Genomic DNA, 20,019 nt, shown 5'->3' on the forward strand with positions numbered 1-20,019 from the left:
TTACGCCTCAAATATACTAGTTATACTAGTTTTCCACATGTATGTAAAATTGCTTGTTTTAATCTCCGTAGTATTATACAGGGTGATTTTTTTATCATAACCCACTCAATTACTTGCAGAATAATAATAATTTAAACATTTTTTTTTTTTATTATCTTTAGTTACACATTATTCTTGAATTTTTAACTATGTAATACTTTTTAAGTTCATCCCTTATGCCTTGGAGGGGGGTCAACTTTGTTTTTTTAAATGGTAACACATATTTTTAATTTAATAAAATGTTTGAGTTTTTAATTTAATAGTAAATGGCATTTGAATTTTTAATATAACTTTATTAGCTTATTAGATATAAACATTTAAAGTTTCAAAATTTTGAGTTAATATACATGTATAATACACATGGGATTGTAAATACAGGTAGCTAATTGGATTTTTATGACATTGCTGTCTCAGTCACGGATTGTTTATTATCAATTATGATTATCAATAGATATACTTTCTGTATTGTCAGTTAGTGTATTTATAAACTCATAACAATGTGCCTTACTACAATTGATAATAACAATGCTGTGTACCTGCTAATATCGATGTTATAAAAAACCAATTAGCTACCTGTATTTGTAATCCCTTGTGTATTATACCTGTATATTAATTCAAAAATTTGAAACTTTAAATGATTATATCTAATAAACGAATTAAGTTATATTAAAAATTCAAATGCCATTTACTATTAAATTAAAAACTCAAACATTTTATTAAATTAAAAATATGTGTTACCATTTAAAAAAACAAAGTTGACCCCCTTCCAAGGCATAAGGGATGAACTTAAAAAGTATTACATAGTTAAAAATTCAAGAATAATGTGTAACTAAAGATAATAAAAAAAAAAAATGTTTAAATTATTATTATTCTGCAAGTAATTGAGTGGGTTATGATAAAAAAATCACCCTGTATATACTAATTTAAGTGTTACCTGTATAATTACAACAATACAAAAACAATGAAAATAAATAAAACATTTAATGGTTCTTTACAATTCTTGTAGGGACAAAGGCATACTACCAACTATATTTATTTTTATATGTATAATTGCGATCAGAGAGGATGATAGTATGCATGAATTCTTACTGATCTATCGATGTTCATCAGAACTTTAATTTGTCTAATTAAAATAATTATTGTAAATGTAAACACTAATTTATTTCTAATTTTGTTTTTTCTATGGTCATCTTTCAACGTTATTTATATGAATTTGTGAATGAGCTTAAAACGTTTTTTTGAAGAAGCCTGTAAAATTAGTAAGTGTGATGAAAACAGAAAAATGAACGTGGAATTTTATGTTGTTACAAATGCTAATAAAATTTCAGAATAATTATTACATATATCAGTTCGATTATTTTTTATGTTAGATAACATAAAATTTCTTGTTTTTTTTTATTTAATATAACTAAGAAAATTTGTTAATTTATGAACAAAAAAACATACATGCAAAAAAAATTAAAAAAAAAAAAAAATACGTTTTTGTAGTTGTTTTAAATTTTTATTTGGAAAGGATTCATAATTCGAAAAAAACTCAAATAACGTTTTTTATAGAAGATATCACTGTGATAAATATTACTTCTGTACAATTTCTGCGTACAATTAAAATTTAAGACACTAGAAAAGTATAACTGAAAACTATGTCATTTTTTTAAAAAAATTAAGTGAAACTGATTTTTCTTATTTTTACGAAAAAATATTAATTTTACAAAAAAATAGTATATTACCTTATTTTTTGTTGACATTGAGTTCTATAAAAATTGTTCTTTGTGTTTTTGGCGAAACTTCAAAAATAAAGAGCGTACACTCAAAAAAAGATAATCCATCCCATTTTTGAAGAACTTCAACCCCTTTGAGGCACGTGAAGGGGTTGACTTATTGTACTCAAATTTTACCAGTTTCATTTTTTCAGTGAACCTAACGAAATTTTGAGCCCATGACTCTGAATTTCTTAAAAAATATTTTTTATTCTATAACTAAGGACCACCCTATATATATATATATATATAATTAATTATATATTATATATATATACATTAGTTTTTTATAAACGAGTGATTAAGCACTTGTTGCTTTATCATAGAAAATAAAATGTATTATTGCAAAAACACAAATCTTGTTTAATTTAATGTGAAATTAAAAAATAAAAATTTTAAATTCTTTATAAGAATATGTTATTATTTTAACTTATACTTTCTGTTGGGTTAAAACACCATTCTTCATTCAAAAGTATGCATATTTTTAAATAAATATTTGTTCAAATACCAACTAATAAAAAAATTAAAAATAACAAGTATACCTGTATTTTAGAATAATAAATTTTATATCACATAAATATAGTTTACATACACATATTGCACAGTAAAAAAAAACAAATTATGTAGTCATTAAAACAATAAAAAATTTCTTGAGAATGTTAACACGAGCTGGGTTTTAACTCCTGAAAAAAATTTAAAAGAAATTTAAATTTTACAAGCTGTTTTAAAATAGATTTGAAAAAAATATCATTTTTTTTTAAATTATCTTCAGTAGTAATATCATTATACAATTATAGATATATAACTAACTATAACTTGTGTCCCCAAATCAAATACAAACTTCAAAAGAAAATTATCCAACTCAAATTGAATACATTAAGTTAAAACAGGATGTTTTAATTTAATCCCACCTGTAAATATTTTTAAGCTGACAATTAAATAAAAATCATGTTTTATTTTATCTCTTTAAAAATGTTTTAATATAAATTAGACAATTGAATAGTTCATTATATCTTTTAATATACTATATAAATGTTAAAAAGCTAACAGTAAATATTACATTCTTGTATGCTTCATTTAATTTCCTTAATTTTTAAATAAAGATTAAGTAATTGAAAATTAAAATTCTACAGTTAATTCTGATACACTTTATATACTATTTATATAATAGAACATATCAATATTTGTTAATTTTTATCATGAAGGCAGAACAAAAAGTAATGCTCAAACAAACATTGCTTGCTATAAAAAACATAAAGTTGATTGACAATTAATCAAAATGCATTCCAAAGCATATATTATATATTAGTATGTCTGAATCAAATATGAGAATATTTGACATATATAAGAGAAATATAACATATACATATATATTCACCTTTTGTTTTTACAGTTTTATAATGACTTGCCTAACATTGAAAATTTAGACAAAAATTCTTTTATACCAAATAAAATTTGAGTTGTTCTACACATATTAGATGTCCTATTTTGTTGAAGGCCTCTTGTAGCAAGAGTATAAACAACAATTCCATTATTTTCAAAAGAACTGTTTAAATTAAAAGTGACCTAGAGTCTGGCTGATGGCATGTGGCTTGGGAGACTGTGTATTTCAACTGTGGTGATGTTTGAGATGAGAATAAAAGATTTTCCAATTAATGAGATTTGATATGACCAAAAAAAGTTAAAAATATAAAAAAGAATTTTTTTACAAAAATTGATTAACTTTAATGTCTGTTTTCACCATGAAAACAAAATAAAGTACAACATTTTTTTTCTTTCAAATTACAATATATTACATAGGCTTTAGTTTAAGATATATATAAAAGTGTCAGTATTTTCAGAACACTTTCAAAAGTTGTCATTTTGAATCCCCCCTGTGGATAGGTAAAGGGTTAGATTTATAAAAAAATTAACATTATACATCTATAAAAAAAAAATTATATTGATTTGGTAATTTTTGAAAAAGTTATGGCAGTTTTAAATAAAAAAAACCCAGCACAGGGGGGTCGCGGCACAGTGGTGACGTGACATAGTTGGATCAAGTATAATGATATCTGATAGTGATTAAAATCACTATCAAAATAAAACGCTTCGATGCAAATCTTTAGATAGTGTTTAATTTTAAAAAATTGATGTATTATTCCAAAAGCTACATGATCTGCTAGTTCCTTATTAATATCCTGATTAAGATAAAGTATGTCAAATAAATAAGGGATTATAAAAAAATATTATTTTTCATAAAAAAATTGTGTTAATCCATACACTTTTCAATAAATTATAACATTATAAAGTTAAAAATGTAAAAAATAAAATCGAAAATTTTCACACAGAAATAGCATTTGGTAGCCATTTTCACAAAGAAGACAAGTCTAGAGGTCAATTTTTTTTTTCCATAATAAAGTACATTACATACATACAAATCTTTAATATAAGATACATAAAAAAGTGTTAGACCTTTTATTATATTTTCAAAAGTTAAGTTGAAAAAGTTGTCATTTTAAATTCCCCCACTGGGGGCAGGTTAAGTGTCAAATTTACAAAAAAAATATACCAAATGTTAGGTAAAGACATCAAGCATCTATGAAAAAAAAATTATATTGATATGTTCATTTTTGAAAAAGTTATAGCATTATTAAATTAAAAATATAAAACAAAATTATTTTACAAAAATCGTAATTTTTTATTAACTTTATTGTCTATTTTCACCACGAAGACAAGTCCAGAGGTCAAATTTTTTTTTTTCAAATTAAAGTATAATACATTAGCTTTAATTTAAGATTTATATAAATGTGTCAGACCTTCCGGAACACTTTCAAAAGTTAAGTTGATAAAGTTCTACTTTCTATATGCATTTTTTATATTTGAAGCCCCCTTGTATATAGGGAAATAGTCTGATTAAAAAAAAAAGTATATCCAATGAAAGATGTATATAAATACTACTTCTCATGAAAAAATTGTATTGATCCATACATTTTTTGAAAAGTTATAGCACTTTAAAATAAAAAATGTCAATTATAAAATCGAAAATTTTCACACAAAAATAGCATTCGGTAGCCGTTTTCACCATGAAGACAAGTCCAGAGGTCAAATTTTTTTTTTTAATAATAAAGTACATTACATTAGCTTTAATTTAAGATATATATATAAGTGTCAGACCTTCCGGAACATTTTCAAAAATTAGGTTGAAAAAGTTGTCATTTTAAATCCCCCCTGTGGGCTGGTAAAGGGTTAAATTTATAAAAAAAATATATTAAATGATAGATAGGTAAAGATATCAATCATCTATAAAAAATAAAATTATATTGATTTGTTCATTTTTGAAAAAGTTATGGCAGTTTTAAGTAAAAGAAATTAAAAAAATTTCGAATATTAGCGATTTTTAAATTTGTAATTTTTTTGGAGGTTTCCCCCATTTACGGGGAGCGAGGGAAATATTTTCAATTTTTGAGAGTAATGTCTTCAACTAGATACGATTTGTGATCTTTTGGCGTATCGTTGAAAGAACTCGGTTCGATGAGAGCTGAGAAAAAGTGGTAACAGAGACAAAAAAAAAACATCATAGTAAAACTAATACCTTCTCAACTTCGCATCGAAGCTAAAAAATAAAAAATAATAAAAAAAAACAAATAATAGTAAAATTAATATCTTTTCAGCTTTGCATCGAAGCTAAAAAAAAGGTTATGTAATCACTACAAACGTCTAATAATAAATTATGAATTTGGGTAAGGATAAGACTTTCTAAATTTTCAATTTTTATTAAAGAATATTTGTCTACATTTATTATGAGTCGAGATCATGAGCTATAAAAAAATAAACATAGGTTACTCATATGTGTTCAAATATTTGACTCAGATATACTAATATGTACAGTAAGTATTGAGAACATTTTGAAATAATATTAATAATATACAATATACAATCGATAAACGATATAATATAAATAATATACAATCACTTTTATTTTAACTATAGTGAAAAATGAGTGTTTGTGCATTACTTTTGATCCTAACAATCTATTTTTGTTTAATGAAAAACATATAAAAGTAACATGCAAATAATGACTTACATACTAATAAATAAAAAGCTATGCAAGAATCATTACTTACAGATGGAAAATATTTACACACCATTCCCCAAAAATCTTTTAAAACTGATGCCTGCCTTGGTTGTTTCTAAAAATATAACATAATGTCTCAAAAAAAAAGAAGGAAAATTGCATATTAATAATATACAAAAAAATATTACTTCATTGATAAGAATTGTAGGTATAAAAGAAACTTCAGGCCATAGTTTGTTGGTTTCATCCCCATTTAATTTTAAAAGTTGTTCACCTTCTTTCCCTTCTGAACAGCTATATATTTTATTCCAATTAACATTGAAATTTTTAGCACACTAAAATTAGTTATATACATATAAATATTCTATGATTATTTTACAGCATAAAAAGTATTAAATATCAGTTTTTTAAAGATATTACCATTTGTATAGCAGAATGGGAAGAGTTTGTCAATTCATAAATGCCTAGAGATAAAAATTAACAGACCCACTCTTTAATTCCAATCATTATATTAAAATATTAATAACTACCAAAAAATTGGTTTAAAAGTCGTTAACAACCGGCTATTATTTTAGTTTAACATTTTTCTTATTTGTAAGTTAGTAATACATATTTTTACTAAAAAACTATAGTTGACAATATTTTAGGGGAAGGAAGAGAGAATAGGATTAAATTTTCTATTAAAAATTATTTAATGTTATATATTTTTAAAGATATTGTGTATATTAAAACAATTATCCTGTCATATATTTAATTTAAAAGTTTCTCAACATTTAATATTTTTAGAAAATTAAAGATTTTTTTTTCTTATGTATCTTTTAGAAATATTTCAGCATTGATTACATGGACATTTGCATGGGAGTATATGAGAGATACAACCCTTAATGATGAATATATATGATTAAAATATATCTTGAAGAAGGTAAACATTTTTTAAGTATATCGCACCTAAGAAAAACTCTGAGAGGCTTTTGGTTAAATACATACTTGCCAATATGTATTTAACGTTATTAATGATAACATAGTTGTGAAAAATACATATCCGGTTTTTTACTTAAACAATTTTTGTGGATATTACAATTCAGTATCTAATAAGAAAAAATACAAAAATTATTTTTTTGAAATTTAAAAAAAGCTATTTTTTAACTTTTTTAAAGCACACTACATATCCACTCAATGTATTAAAATGCTTATAACTCAATAAATATTTATCCTGAAGTTATTATTGATTAACCCATAAACATTATTTGTAAGAAAAGTCCATTAATTTTTGCTATTAAACTATATTAATAGATTAATTAGTATAGCTACATATATCATCGTTTAAGAAAATAAAATTTTTACTATGAACTTTAATTATCAAGAAAATTATAGATAAAAATTATTGCAACATAAATCAGACTATAATTCTAGAATCCAAATACATAATTGATGAATTCAAGGATTAAAAACAAATACTCAAAAGAAAATTTGAAAGTGAGGAAAATCAATTTATCCCTCCCGATTTTTAAGATAAATTTATGTCAATGCAGCTCGTACTGGTATATGAGCATACCACTCTATGTATTAAAATACTTGTAACTCATCCTAAAGTTGTTATTGACATATCAACATTTGTTTTAAAAAGAGAGTTAAAGAATTAAAAATAAAACAAATTAATTTTAATTTTTTCTTATTAGAGACAAATATAAAAAAATATTCTTTTAACATTATCTAAAACTGAAAAAATATTTTAAAAAAAATTTGACACAAAATATTTGCTAGATCAAAAATGATTAAAGATGTCAAAATGTAAACTAGATAAAATAGAACTTATACATAAAAATAAGGTGTTAAAAATCAGTAATACAGAATATTTACCAATAAAATAAATATATAAATTCAAATATACATTAAAAATATTAGATTTTACTATTTATATCTGAAAAATATTTACTAGTATTCCAATTTTTTCAGGTTCCGAGTTATCATCGATCATACAAGATAAATAATTTATCAGTACACTACCATCTTTTATATGCTGTACAGCACACGAATGTATCTTGTTAGCATGACATTCTAATGGGCCATGTTGGCATGCAAAAGTAAATGTACCATCAGAATTTTCTTCAGTCTATTCCAATTAAAAACAATAAAACATTAAATTGTTCATTATCAAACATTATCTACAAATATAAATTATCTAAAAATAATAAAAATGAACTAAGGTGGAATAAGGTCAGTAATTTTAAAAAGGCACAATTAAAAAAATCATAAGGTTAGATTATATTATTTCTTATTTAAAAGATATATATATAGGATACTTAAATATTCTCTCTTATTATTTTAATCAAGTTTCATTAATAAATGTTTGTATATAAAATACGCTTATATCAACTTTTTCTATTTTTAACAGAAATAATAAGCATGCAAATTTTTTATTTAAAAAAATGATTGATCTGGATACAAACAAAGTAAATCTATTATTCAAATTGTTTAAAAGTTAATAAAATTAGAAATATTTGAGAAGTTTGAAGACAGTTATGTGAAATTAAAAAAAAAAAATTAACATGAATTATGAATCTTGTTTAAATTATGCAAATCAAGATACAGTTATCCAAATTAATTTTTTTTAATACTTAATTGAAAATAATTTATCATATATTCACAAAAAAAATTTATACATTTTCACACAACTCATTCTTTCTAATTTTGTGACTTACGTTGTTATTTAAATAAGTGGTTCAGTTGTAATTATTTCATTTTCAAACAGATTTACAAGATTTATAATTTAATTCATGTAATTGTCAAAATCTGAATTTAAAAAAAAAATGGAGACATTATTTTGCATTAAATCCATTAATATATTTAATTTTGTTAAAAAAACTAATAATTTTTAAGATTTTTTAATTTTTAACATTTCAATTATTTACTTAAAATATTAACCAAATCAATTAAAGTATTTATTTTTAAAAAGTTAAATATTCTTACAATTTAAAAAGAATATTGAATAAAGCTTTTCCATTTTAAAGAAATTATTTAAGTTGAAAAATATAACTATCATACTTTTTTCTTACTTTAGCTTTTCCATATGGTACAAATTTTATTTTGAAGTAGTTTGGAGCTTTGTTGTATGATGGAAGTAAATGTCTAATAAAAAAATTCCTTGAATCAGGACATAAAGCTTCATAATAAACACTTACTGGTAAATAGTAAGACTTAGTTTGATTGTAACTATTAATTGAATAATTTTTTTTTGATTCTAATAATGTAGTATGAGATATCTGTAAATAAGTAATCCATATGCAACCATTAAAATTTAAGTAATAAATAAAAAAAAAATAGATTTAAGTCAAATCCTCATAAAATACTGTTTTTTTCAAATAAGAATAGATAATTTTTTAATAATTAATACATTTAAATTAAATATACCAATAATAAACATTAAATTATAAATAGAGAGCATATTTACTAGCATAAATAACATTTTAATTGAAGGAGTTACAAGTATAGAATAAAAATGTGTATTAATTTAGCTTAAAGCTCTATTTTACTTTAAATATTTTTAATTTTAGCATACTTGTCAAGTATAAACAACAACAATTTTTATCTCAAAATAATAAAATAATTTACCATAATTTAGAAAGGTTTATTCCCTCAGATTAAAAAAATCTTTTATATTAACTGTAGCAAATTTTGTGATTTTTAATTTGATTATTAAAAGTTATAGTTACATGTAAGTTCATGTAAGCTCTGATTAACAATTAAAGTTAAGTTTTATGTTGTGTTTCAAAATTACCTGATTTTCATTATTAAATAAAAATGTTGTGATTTTTATAAGTTGCCAAATACAAAATAGAAGAACTAATATAAAACAATAGCGAAATGTTGATGATGAAAAAATATATCTCTCCTTTGAATTTTTTTGATACATATTGTAAGTAAACTATAGACTAATTGCATTTATTTCAGTAATTTATAAATTACTAAAATATATTTCTTAAAATGAATAGCTAACTTCAGTTAAACAAAAACGTATAGTGTGGTTAAAAATCAATAATTTGAGCAATACTAAGTATACCTATACGATAAAAATATAATAGAAAAAATATAAAAAAAGTTAATAAAAACACTAAAAATTTATCAATTCTTCAAAGTTTGATTCACTTGACCAATGTGTAATTTTTTCGTTGATTGCAGCTAATCAAATGTAAGGTATTGAAACTATGAGTAATAGATATTTATTTCTAAATGGAAAATATATCATGTCTTATAAAGAAAATGTAACTTTTAGTTGAATCATTGCAATTTCTGTTATCATATTTCAAATTTAGTGTAATCATCATCATCTAAGAATACATAATTCAAATATTTCAATAATTTAAGAAAAATCAATCCTAAAATTTAAGAGACAAGCATTATCATTTCTCTAATCAGTAGATTTCATTTTGGGTAGGCACATTTGAACTTTGATACCACTACACTCATCATCGAATGAAACAATTTTATAGATTATTAATAACTATAAATTTGGAAATGTAAAAAGCTCATTCAATAGTTGAAGTATTCAGATTTTAGTTGTAAGAAATAAAAAATAAATAATTATAGCACTCTTAAAATGTAACGGACGAAAGAAACGAGGTCCCTGATACTTTAAGAACGCATTGTTTATAATATTTCCGTTTACAACATCAAAAACAACTTGGCGTAACATTGCTCTTTCCCGTAATTTTGTGAAAACAGTTCTGTCGATTTTGGACGTTAGTTAATAATTTTTCGCAGTTATTAAGGAAAACTTCTTTTAATTATTAGGGCATATTTTGAATTTACAGTTAATATTTGTTCTCATCATGAAGTTAGTTAAGTAAGTTTTATTTTATTAAATATATATTATATCCTTATTGGTTATTTAAAAACATGGCTAATGCTCATTTAATATTGCCGGTATTTTAATTGAAAATAACAAATAGAAATTAATTGTTCATGATATCTTGATATATATGTAGATTAGTTTTTTTTTGCTAAATAGATAATCCTAATAATAACATTATTTTTGAATATTTTTCTTTTCTTAAGATTAATTGCCTCTTATTTATTTTGCATTGTTTAACAATTATACAATGAAATTACTTTCATTTACATGGTTAAGAATTAACATACATATTATAAATACTGTGTTCAGTGTTGCGTGATAATTTAGCTTGAATTGCAAGTTACAGTAACATAACTACTTAGAAAGTGATTTTAGTGTAATTTAATTATTAAAATAAAAAGTAATTTTATTTTAATCTCAATTAATTATTCAATGGTAATTTTGAAAAATTACTTGTTATTTTATTTTGAACATTATATTTTAAAAATTTGCACTATCTTTTAATAGTTTATTGAGAATTTTATACTGCGGGTTTAACATAAAAAAAAATTTTTACCTCTTAATTTGTCAAAATATCTTTTAAGTCTTTTCTCCCGAGTAAGGGTTATTTCTAGCAATTTTCCTGTAATTATGCCTGAAGGTAATATTCAAGACTCAAACAATACTATTCAATTGAATTATGTTTATTTCTTATTATATACATTTATTTTAAATTAATTTTATTTTTATATTTTTAATTTACATTATAATTAATTGAATTTAGTGAAACTGGCGGCATTTTTAAAAATACAATTTAATATGCCCCCTTCATATGCTATGCTAAATAATAATAATAATTTTTTTTGCTTATAATTGGCTCAAAATAAGTAAAAAAATGATCATTAAAAGTTTTCATGATAGCATGTCAGTTAAAAATTTTATTATGTCATTAGAATTATTACTGGTATAAGTGATTTCATCCAAATAAATTTCATATTTAATATTTTAAAAAAAAGTAATGCAACTTCATTACTTGTTATATTGAATCATTTTTAAGTAGTTTAATTTCTAATCAGTTGAGTAATTTAAAATTAAATTTAATAACCAAAAAAAGTAATTTACCCAACACTGCCTGAGTCTAGTAGTTAATAAGTTGTGCCCTCAGATGTATATTACAAGTTGTAATATAATTAGTTATAGTATATATCTGTGGTTGTGTCATAATGTACCATAATTGTATATAATAGTACTATGGAAGTAGCTTGCAAATGTTAAAATGTATTTAAAATTATTTTCAAAATACTTGGAATATTAAAAAAGTAATCAAATATATAACATGTATGAAAATTAATCATATAGATTCAGTGGTGCCGGAACTTTGGTGCAAGGGGGGCAGTTTCCCCCTTGGTTAAAATACAAAGGGTGGCAAAAGTATCATTATGCCCCCCAATAGAATCTGACAAAAAAAAATTACAAAGAATCTGGAAATTAATATAACACTACCATACTTAATTATTTAGCTATTCATATTTTAGGATTAAAAAATGTTAATGAATCTCCAGTTGAATATCAAAAAAAGGGTAGTTTTTAAAAAAGTTTTAAGCACCAAAATAACATTGATTTTTTACATGAAAATTACATTTCTGGTCATTTGCACATATAAGATAGGTTGTCAGGAAATTTTTTTTTTTTTATCTTATAGTACATAATGTAAGCTTTAATTTAACATATGTTTAAAAGACGCAGTATTTCCGGAACATTTTCAAAAGTTAAGTTGAAAAAGTTGAATTTTATAAAAAAAAGTTGCTATTTTAAAACCCCTTTTGTGGTCAGGTAAAGGATCAGATTTTCAAAAATATTATATTAAATAAAATGGAAATGCATAAGGTTTCAATATAAAAAATTATTTTGATTTGTTCATTTTTAATAAGTTATTAAACTTTTAAAAAAAAAAAGTCGATATTTACCGATTTTAAAAGTCATAATTTTTAGGGAATTTCATCATTTACGGGGAACAAAGGAAAAATTTTCAATTTTTTAGGGTAATTTCTTCAACTAGATACGATTTATGATCTTTTGACGTAAATGAATAAACACATAGTAAAATTTATAAATTGCCGAATTTTTTTTATATGATTACTAAAATCCACCAAAAAATAGCTTAACCTGCTTTTTAGCTTAGTAACAATCAAGGGGCCTAGTTTTAGTCATTAAATTTTTGCCCCCATGTAAAAAATAGTTCTGGCGCTCCTGTATAGATTGACATTTAAGTCAATCCTTTTTATTAAAATTATAACATCATAATAATAATAAAATTCATTGTAATTATTATTATTATAATCTATATTATATTATATATTAATTATTAGTTAATTTAATAAATTGATATAATTTTAAAAATTTCATGTATTGTGTTATAATTATTAAAATAATTTAATGTTTTTAGATTTTTAATGAAACTCAGCCATGAAACAGTAACTTTAGAATTGAAAAATGGAACTAGTGTTCATGGAACTATCACAGGTATTATGCTTAAGATACTATGTAGGGTTGAATAAATTAAGCTATAGTAACTCAAAAATGAAATATTAAATTAAAAATTATTTTGGGTACTATGATAAAAATGATATTATAAAATAATATAAAATTAGTTACTGGTTAGTCTTGCATGACTATGAGAATGATTGAGTTACTATGTATTTATTGAATAAAATGATATAATATAATTTTTCTCTCAGGGTATGCGTACGAGGGTTTTATGAGTAGATGTACAATATAAAAAAACAAAGTGATGTTTGACACATTTATTAATATAATAATAGTTTGAAATAGAAATTATTGTGATTAATTATCTCACATAAAGTATTAATAATGCCACTCATACCAGTAGTTATATAAGCTTGTGCTGACTGTGAGTCGTGTCAATAAATGCCTTGAGTATTATAGGAACCACAAGTGTGTTCTCTATCTTCACAAGAGAGTCTTTATTTGTATTGACCACACAGGTAACCCACTCAAAGATTGGACTAAGCTAGTTAACTTTGTACAAACGTTATCAATTTTATTTATTTAAACAATATTTTATTCTAGTGATCATTTAATTTTTCTATTTCCCTACTTAATTTATGTATTTATTATATTTAACTTTAAACCTTATAAATATTCTGTGAAATGTAAGTTTACCTTAGTAACGTTGAAAGCAAGGTTGAAAATAAATATACTTCGATTTTTTTGGGAAATTATAAAATTTGCCAAGCCACTTCTTGCACTTGTTAAAAGATCATAAAATCAAAGAGCAGTGACTCGAATTGACAGTTTTTGTGCCCTTTTACTATTATATGTTAATTATTCGATTGTGTTAGTTATTACACATTATTTTGCTTAAAATTTATGGTTTGTCACAACTAAAAAATTCCTTATAGTTATTACATTAGACTTGTATCAATGCATTTTTATACATGATAAAGTACATTTTTATACATGAATTGGTACCTTGTTTCCCTCAGCCGCACATCATGTTATCAACCTAAATGAAAGTGTATTGGGATCTGAATCAAAAGTGCACGGTAGCTTAGTGGTAAGGTTTGTCTCTGCGACACCTTGGTTCATAGGCTCTAATTCCGTACCGTGCCTCTTTTTCTCACACAAAATCCGGTATACTTTCTATAACTGGCCATCAATCCTCGTCGGCCGTGTTGTATATATCTCTCAGAATAGTTTAAAAGATTGATATCAATAATATATATTTAATTTGATGACTAATAGCCAATGAATTATAGACTATTGAATAATAAGTGGAGTATGTATTATAACAAAGCATTTTCTAGATTATAACTTGACCAAAAAAAAAATTAAGAAAAGAATATTTTAGATAGTAATAAATTGAAGAGCTCATCACTATAACCAAATAAATCCATCTATTAAAAGTTTTCATAAGAATTAAAGAACAAATTTGTTTTATATTACAAAGTAGTAAACAATATGAGTTCTTTATTGTTATATCATCTTGGAAATTTATAGAACATGACTGTTTTATGCACCCTTTTGTGTATTAGTTTTGTTCTGTTTAATATACATTTAAAAAAAAATCAACTTTTTACTTGTTATACTAAGATTTTCAATTTTAAACTAACAAATAAATTTCTCCCATGTTTTGGTTTATATGGTAAAATATTATTATACTATTACCTCAATGCTAAAAATAGTAATAACATCACATATTTCAATAATTATTTTATAAGTAATTTTTATTTTTATTTTTAAATCAAAACTAATTTGAAAAAAATAATTTAATTTAAAACTTTTATTAACTATACTTTAAATTAAGAAATTTTACCATTTTAAGATACCATTTAATTAATATGTAAGATATTAGACAAATAAATGTTGATATGTATATATAATTTATGAAAATTTTATATTGTATGTGTCATATTTTTTGTTCCGCTATCAATAAATTGTTATTTAGTAAGTTATATTTATGAATTTTATAAAATTGTTTTGTATTTTTGGTTTCCTAAAATTTAACAAAAATTTAATCATCATACTTTATTTTTGATTAGTAATATATTGAAAACCTTAATAAAAATGAATTTATTTTTAACTCTTCGTAAATTACACAAATTTTATTATAGCATAATTTTAAAGAATTCAATTTTTCAAGAATACTTTTTTAAATTAAGAAGAAAATTGTTTTCTCATTAAGAACAAATTAATAATTGTGAGGGTATTTGTAAATTTTTGGATTAAATAAGTTTAACCTAAAATTAAATATTTCAAATTCAACATTTAATTAAATATCAATGATAAATATAAAATTATACTATAAAGCCATATCATTGCATTTTTAAAATCTACATTTATATTAGTAGTCCTTGTAGGATTAAATAATTTTAATTGACATTCTTGAAAAATGATAAATCTGACTTACACCACTTCCATTTTATCTCCATGATTTATTCTTATCTGTAAAGTAATACATTTTCAAACTAGTATAGTTTAAAAATGTCTTAAGAATATTTAATAAAAATTTTATACCAATCAGAACACTTAAAAAAGTAATAGCAGTATATTAAGAAAACTTAAAAAAATAATTCATATATAACAACAATTGATCACTTGTAGCTAATAATATTTAAAATTAAAATTATTAATTTAAAACTAAAAAAAGTTTTAGTTTTAATTTTTAATTGATATTTGAATTATATTTTGGTATCTATTCTTATGCATTAAAAATTGAGAGAAGTTTTTTTAACTATCATTATTGTTGAATTCAACCCAACTAGTTATAAATTTTAATTATTTTTCTCTCTCAACTATATTTATTTTTCAATTTCAGGTGTTGATGTTGCAATGAATACTCATTTAAAAGCTGTTAAAATGACTGTAAAAAATCAACAACCTATTCATTATGAAACTTTAAGTATCAGAGGAAATAACATTCGTTACTTTATTTTACCTGATTCTCTTACTCTTGAAACACTATTAGTTGACGATGCACCAAAATCACGAATGAGTAGAGCTGGGAGAGGAAGTCGTGGAGGTATATTATCAAAATTTTATTTGTGTTTATATTTTTTGAATTTGATAATTATAAAGCAAACAAGTGTAATAAAAACATACTTTTTAATTGTTTTATTCTTAATATTATTATTTAATTTGATCAGCATTTATATAGATTTGATAATTGTGTAAAGAATACTGCAAAGGATTGTTGGTGAAAATAGTAGTAGAAAGTCAGGAAACAAGTGAGAGATAACTAATAGAAGAGTTTAAGGAAAAGAAGAAAAGCTGTGTATGGTATTTATAGATTTGGAGAAAGTGTATAATAGAGTACAGAGAGAAGTTTTAAAATGGGCATTAATGAGAAAAAGAGTACTAATAAATTACTTTAATATAATAGAGGTCATGTATGATGGCACTTGTACCATGCTAAAAAGTGTAGGTGGAGTAACAAGATATTAAGGTAAGAAAAGGAGTGCACCAAGATTCTGCTTTTAGGCCTTACTTATTTTCTCTAGTGATGGGGATTAAATTACTAAATAAATACAAGGAGAGGTACCCTGGTGCATGTTGATCGCTGACAATATAGTTTTAATAGGAGAAAATAGGGAGGAAATTAATTAAAAGCTAGAGGTATATCTGTTCTTGAAGGAGAGGGATTAAGAATAAGTAGGAGTAAAACAGAGTATATAGAGTACGAATTTGACAAAGGAGAACACGAGGTAGGTGTAATGAGGAAATTAGTGACAATAAGCGAGGACGTGATAGAAGAGGTGAAAGGTTTAAGTATTTAGGATCAGTTGTACAAAATAACGGTGGTATTGACAAGAATGTAAGACACAGGATTTGGTGTGGGTGGGTGAAGTGGAGAGAATCGTCTGGTGTGTTATGTGATAAGAGAATTTCAATGAGGCTGAAAGGTTAGTTCTATAAGACTGTAGTGAGGCCAGCTATTAATTTAAGTATAAACAATAATGATTAAAAATAAAATTGAATTAGAAAGTTATAACAACTCAAAATGTAGTGATTTTTACAAAAAATAACATTTTTTGTTAAAAATTGTTGACAGACACAAGAAGTAAAAATAAATAACTAAACAGATCATAGTAAAATAAACACCTCATCAAAGTTAAAATGATGCAGCTGATAAAGTTAAAGCAAATTACAATTAAGCGATTGTTAATTTAAAAAAATTATTTTTTTAGGACCTGGACGAGGACGAGGTCGTGGAGGTCCAAGAGGTAGAGGTGGTCGTGGGGGACCTCGCGGAGGCAGTGGCCGAGGACGTGGTGGACCACCCCGCCGCTAAGAATCTGTACAAAAAAATATTTTTTTTAATTGTAAAATAAGATTAAACTTGTATATAATCAAGTTTGAAAATTACTATTTTAATAATAAAGATATTTGAATGTCTTAAATTCATAAAATATCTTGCAATGTATAACTAAAAAAAAAAACGAAAAATTTATTTTAAATGAAAAATAACTTGTATTTTGAGATACTGTGGTATACATGTATAATATATGTTTGTATATATTATATACATACATATTAAATTCTATATAAAAATGAAAGTACTATCTAAATATTTTAAATTTCAATATACATTTAGATAGTATAGAAAAAGTCTAGCATGAAAAATTCTCTAAATTTCTAAAAAAGAAACAATATTATTGACTACTTTAGTGTGAAAAAATAAAAAACCTGGCAATAATTAATTTTAGAATAAGATTTTCAATAAAACCAGTAATAACTCACTATGCTCAATATTTATCTTTTGGTAGTTTTCCTAATTAAAGAATACTATTTTTTATATTAGGTGCCAAATTCAATAAAATTAATTTTTACAGTATGTATGCAACAAATATCAAGTATAAACTACTAAGTGATAATTTTTGAGCATAGGTAATTATTATTGGATTTAAAACTAAATTTTTTTATTTAAGCAATTTAAAGAAATAAGAGGTCATAAAAAATATAAGATGTTAAAGAAATCTTTATTATAATTGTCAATTTTAAACTATATATGTAATTTTGGAAGTGTAATTTTTTTTTAGCCTGACAAACAAAAAAAATAAAACTTTTAAACTTTTTCAAAGTTATTTTGACTATAAAACTATTAGATAATTGCACTAATTTCAGTTTTTACCTTAATATTTGAGTAGAACCTTGAACTATTTTACATTACGATTTTTCTTTATCTTATGTTTTATAAATGAATAACTGTTAATGTACTAGTCATACATGATATTTTGAATATAACATATGACATTCATCATATAAATATTAAATTTTACTGTTATTTTAATAATGTTAGGAATCTTACTAGAAATAAAGTAGGCAATAGTTGTTTATTTATTTATTTAATGTAAAATTTATTTCTGAAAAAGATTTATTTAAAAAAGTTTTTTTTTCTGACATATAATAATTAATAATTAAATTTTATAATTATTATAAATAGAATTAAAAAAATTAATTTTGATATAACCAAAACGTAGAAAAGAAAATCTATATGTTATTTAATACTACCAGAGCTAGTGGTGATCCAATAGGTGAAGATTAGGGGAATAGATCCCTCTTTGATATACTTTTCTGGCATCTAATTTACTGGTTTACTAATCAGTTAAAAACGAGTATTAACATACAAAAAAATGTAGGTCAAAATGAAATTCTACAACGCAACAGCGAACGAAATCATGGGTGAAACTAAGCACGGAATATTTTTGGAATATTGGTATATAATAGAATTTAACTATAGTTATAAACCCTCATTAAATTGTTTATTTAATGATATAAATTTCAAACTTGCAAGTTGAATTTAAAAAAAGGTTAAAAGTTCCACATTTTTTAAGTTAAAAACTTTCATAAAAATCTACTTTAAGGGACCAAAATAAAAGTTTGAACATGAAATTTTGTATAAAAATTATAAAATTGTCAATATATTAAAAATCAATTTTTATATGGAAATTCTTGTTTTTATAAATTAGTAATAATCTCACAAAAAAAAGAAGGTGGAAATGATCTAATTGTAGATTTGAAATCAGTTGAAAAAATGTAGTTTAACAAATTATACTTTGGTCTATGCAGATCGAAAAATGTTCCAATTTAGTGATATGATTTTACTGTGTAAAAGTGAATTTTATATTCTTATTTGTTAAGATATTTAATTGAGAAACGATTTTTCGAAGCTGCCAAATTTTACAGTAGATATTGTTTAGAAAGTGATATATTTCATCATATCTAATACAAAATTGGTATAGTAATGTGCATTTAAAATCATAAATGTGATTAAATTATTGTTACTGTTGTATTACATATAATTTCTCAAAATAAATTTTCAGCAACTAATTAAATTTGTTTGTCTAATATTTCATGACTATATGTTGTACTATAATAAGTTGTATTTTACAAGTAGTCGTTTTTTAATTAATATTATGTACTACCGGAAATTTATTTAATTGCATGTAAATAATAAGTGTTTTAATATTTTAAAGCTTATATCAGATAATCTTCTACAGAGCAATCCTTTGAATTCGTGCGTATTTTAGAGACAAAACCAGTAATATTAATAGAAAAAAAAAGACCTAATTTTACACCAGCTCTTTTAAATTAAATAAGTGGTATTTTAATTAAATGTTAATTTATCAAGTTAAATTGATTCCCTCACTTTTCTTTTTACCTATTTTACATTAGATAGTAGCATATCCATAATAGAAATTATTAATTAATTTTAATACACGGATAATCATCAATATTATTACAATTTAATGTACATCGTACACATTTTATGAAACATATTTTTATAGAACATTTATTAACACAACAGATTTACT

General features: G+C 23.2%; 2 protein-coding genes across 2 annotated transcripts; one reads left to right on the forward strand and one right to left on the reverse strand.

Moving 5' to 3' along the window:
- Positions 1-2,319: 2,319 nt before the first annotated feature.
- Positions 2,320-10,296, reverse strand: LOC126905868 (GILT-like protein 1). Its single transcript, XM_050685989.1, has 6 exons — positions 9,632-10,296; positions 8,910-9,116; positions 7,790-7,966; positions 6,042-6,188; positions 5,903-5,968; positions 2,320-2,479 (listed from the first exon to the last, which is right to left on the reverse strand). Exons 1-6 carry the CDS (start codon positions 9,764-9,766, stop codon positions 2,456-2,458), a joined length of 756 nt encoding a protein of 251 aa, XP_050541946.1. The 5' UTR covers positions 9,767-10,296; the 3' UTR covers positions 2,320-2,455.
- A 209-nt stretch (positions 10,297-10,505) lies between these two features.
- Positions 10,506-17,604, forward strand: LOC126905874 (small nuclear ribonucleoprotein Sm D1). The gene is made up of 4 exons (XM_050685998.1): positions 10,506-10,696; positions 13,131-13,207; positions 16,023-16,226; positions 17,392-17,604. Exons 1-4 carry the CDS (start codon positions 10,683-10,685, stop codon positions 17,493-17,495), a joined length of 399 nt encoding a protein of 132 aa, XP_050541955.1. The 5' UTR covers positions 10,506-10,682; the 3' UTR covers positions 17,496-17,604.
- Positions 17,605-20,019: the final 2,415 nt, after the last annotated feature.

Source organism: Daktulosphaira vitifoliae, unplaced genomic scaffold, assembly GCF_025091365.1.
Source record: "Daktulosphaira vitifoliae isolate Bord-2020 unplaced genomic scaffold, ASM2509136v1 Scaffold_4, whole genome shotgun sequence".
NCBI classification, from domain to species: Eukaryota; Metazoa; Arthropoda; class Insecta; order Hemiptera; family Phylloxeridae; genus Daktulosphaira; species Daktulosphaira vitifoliae.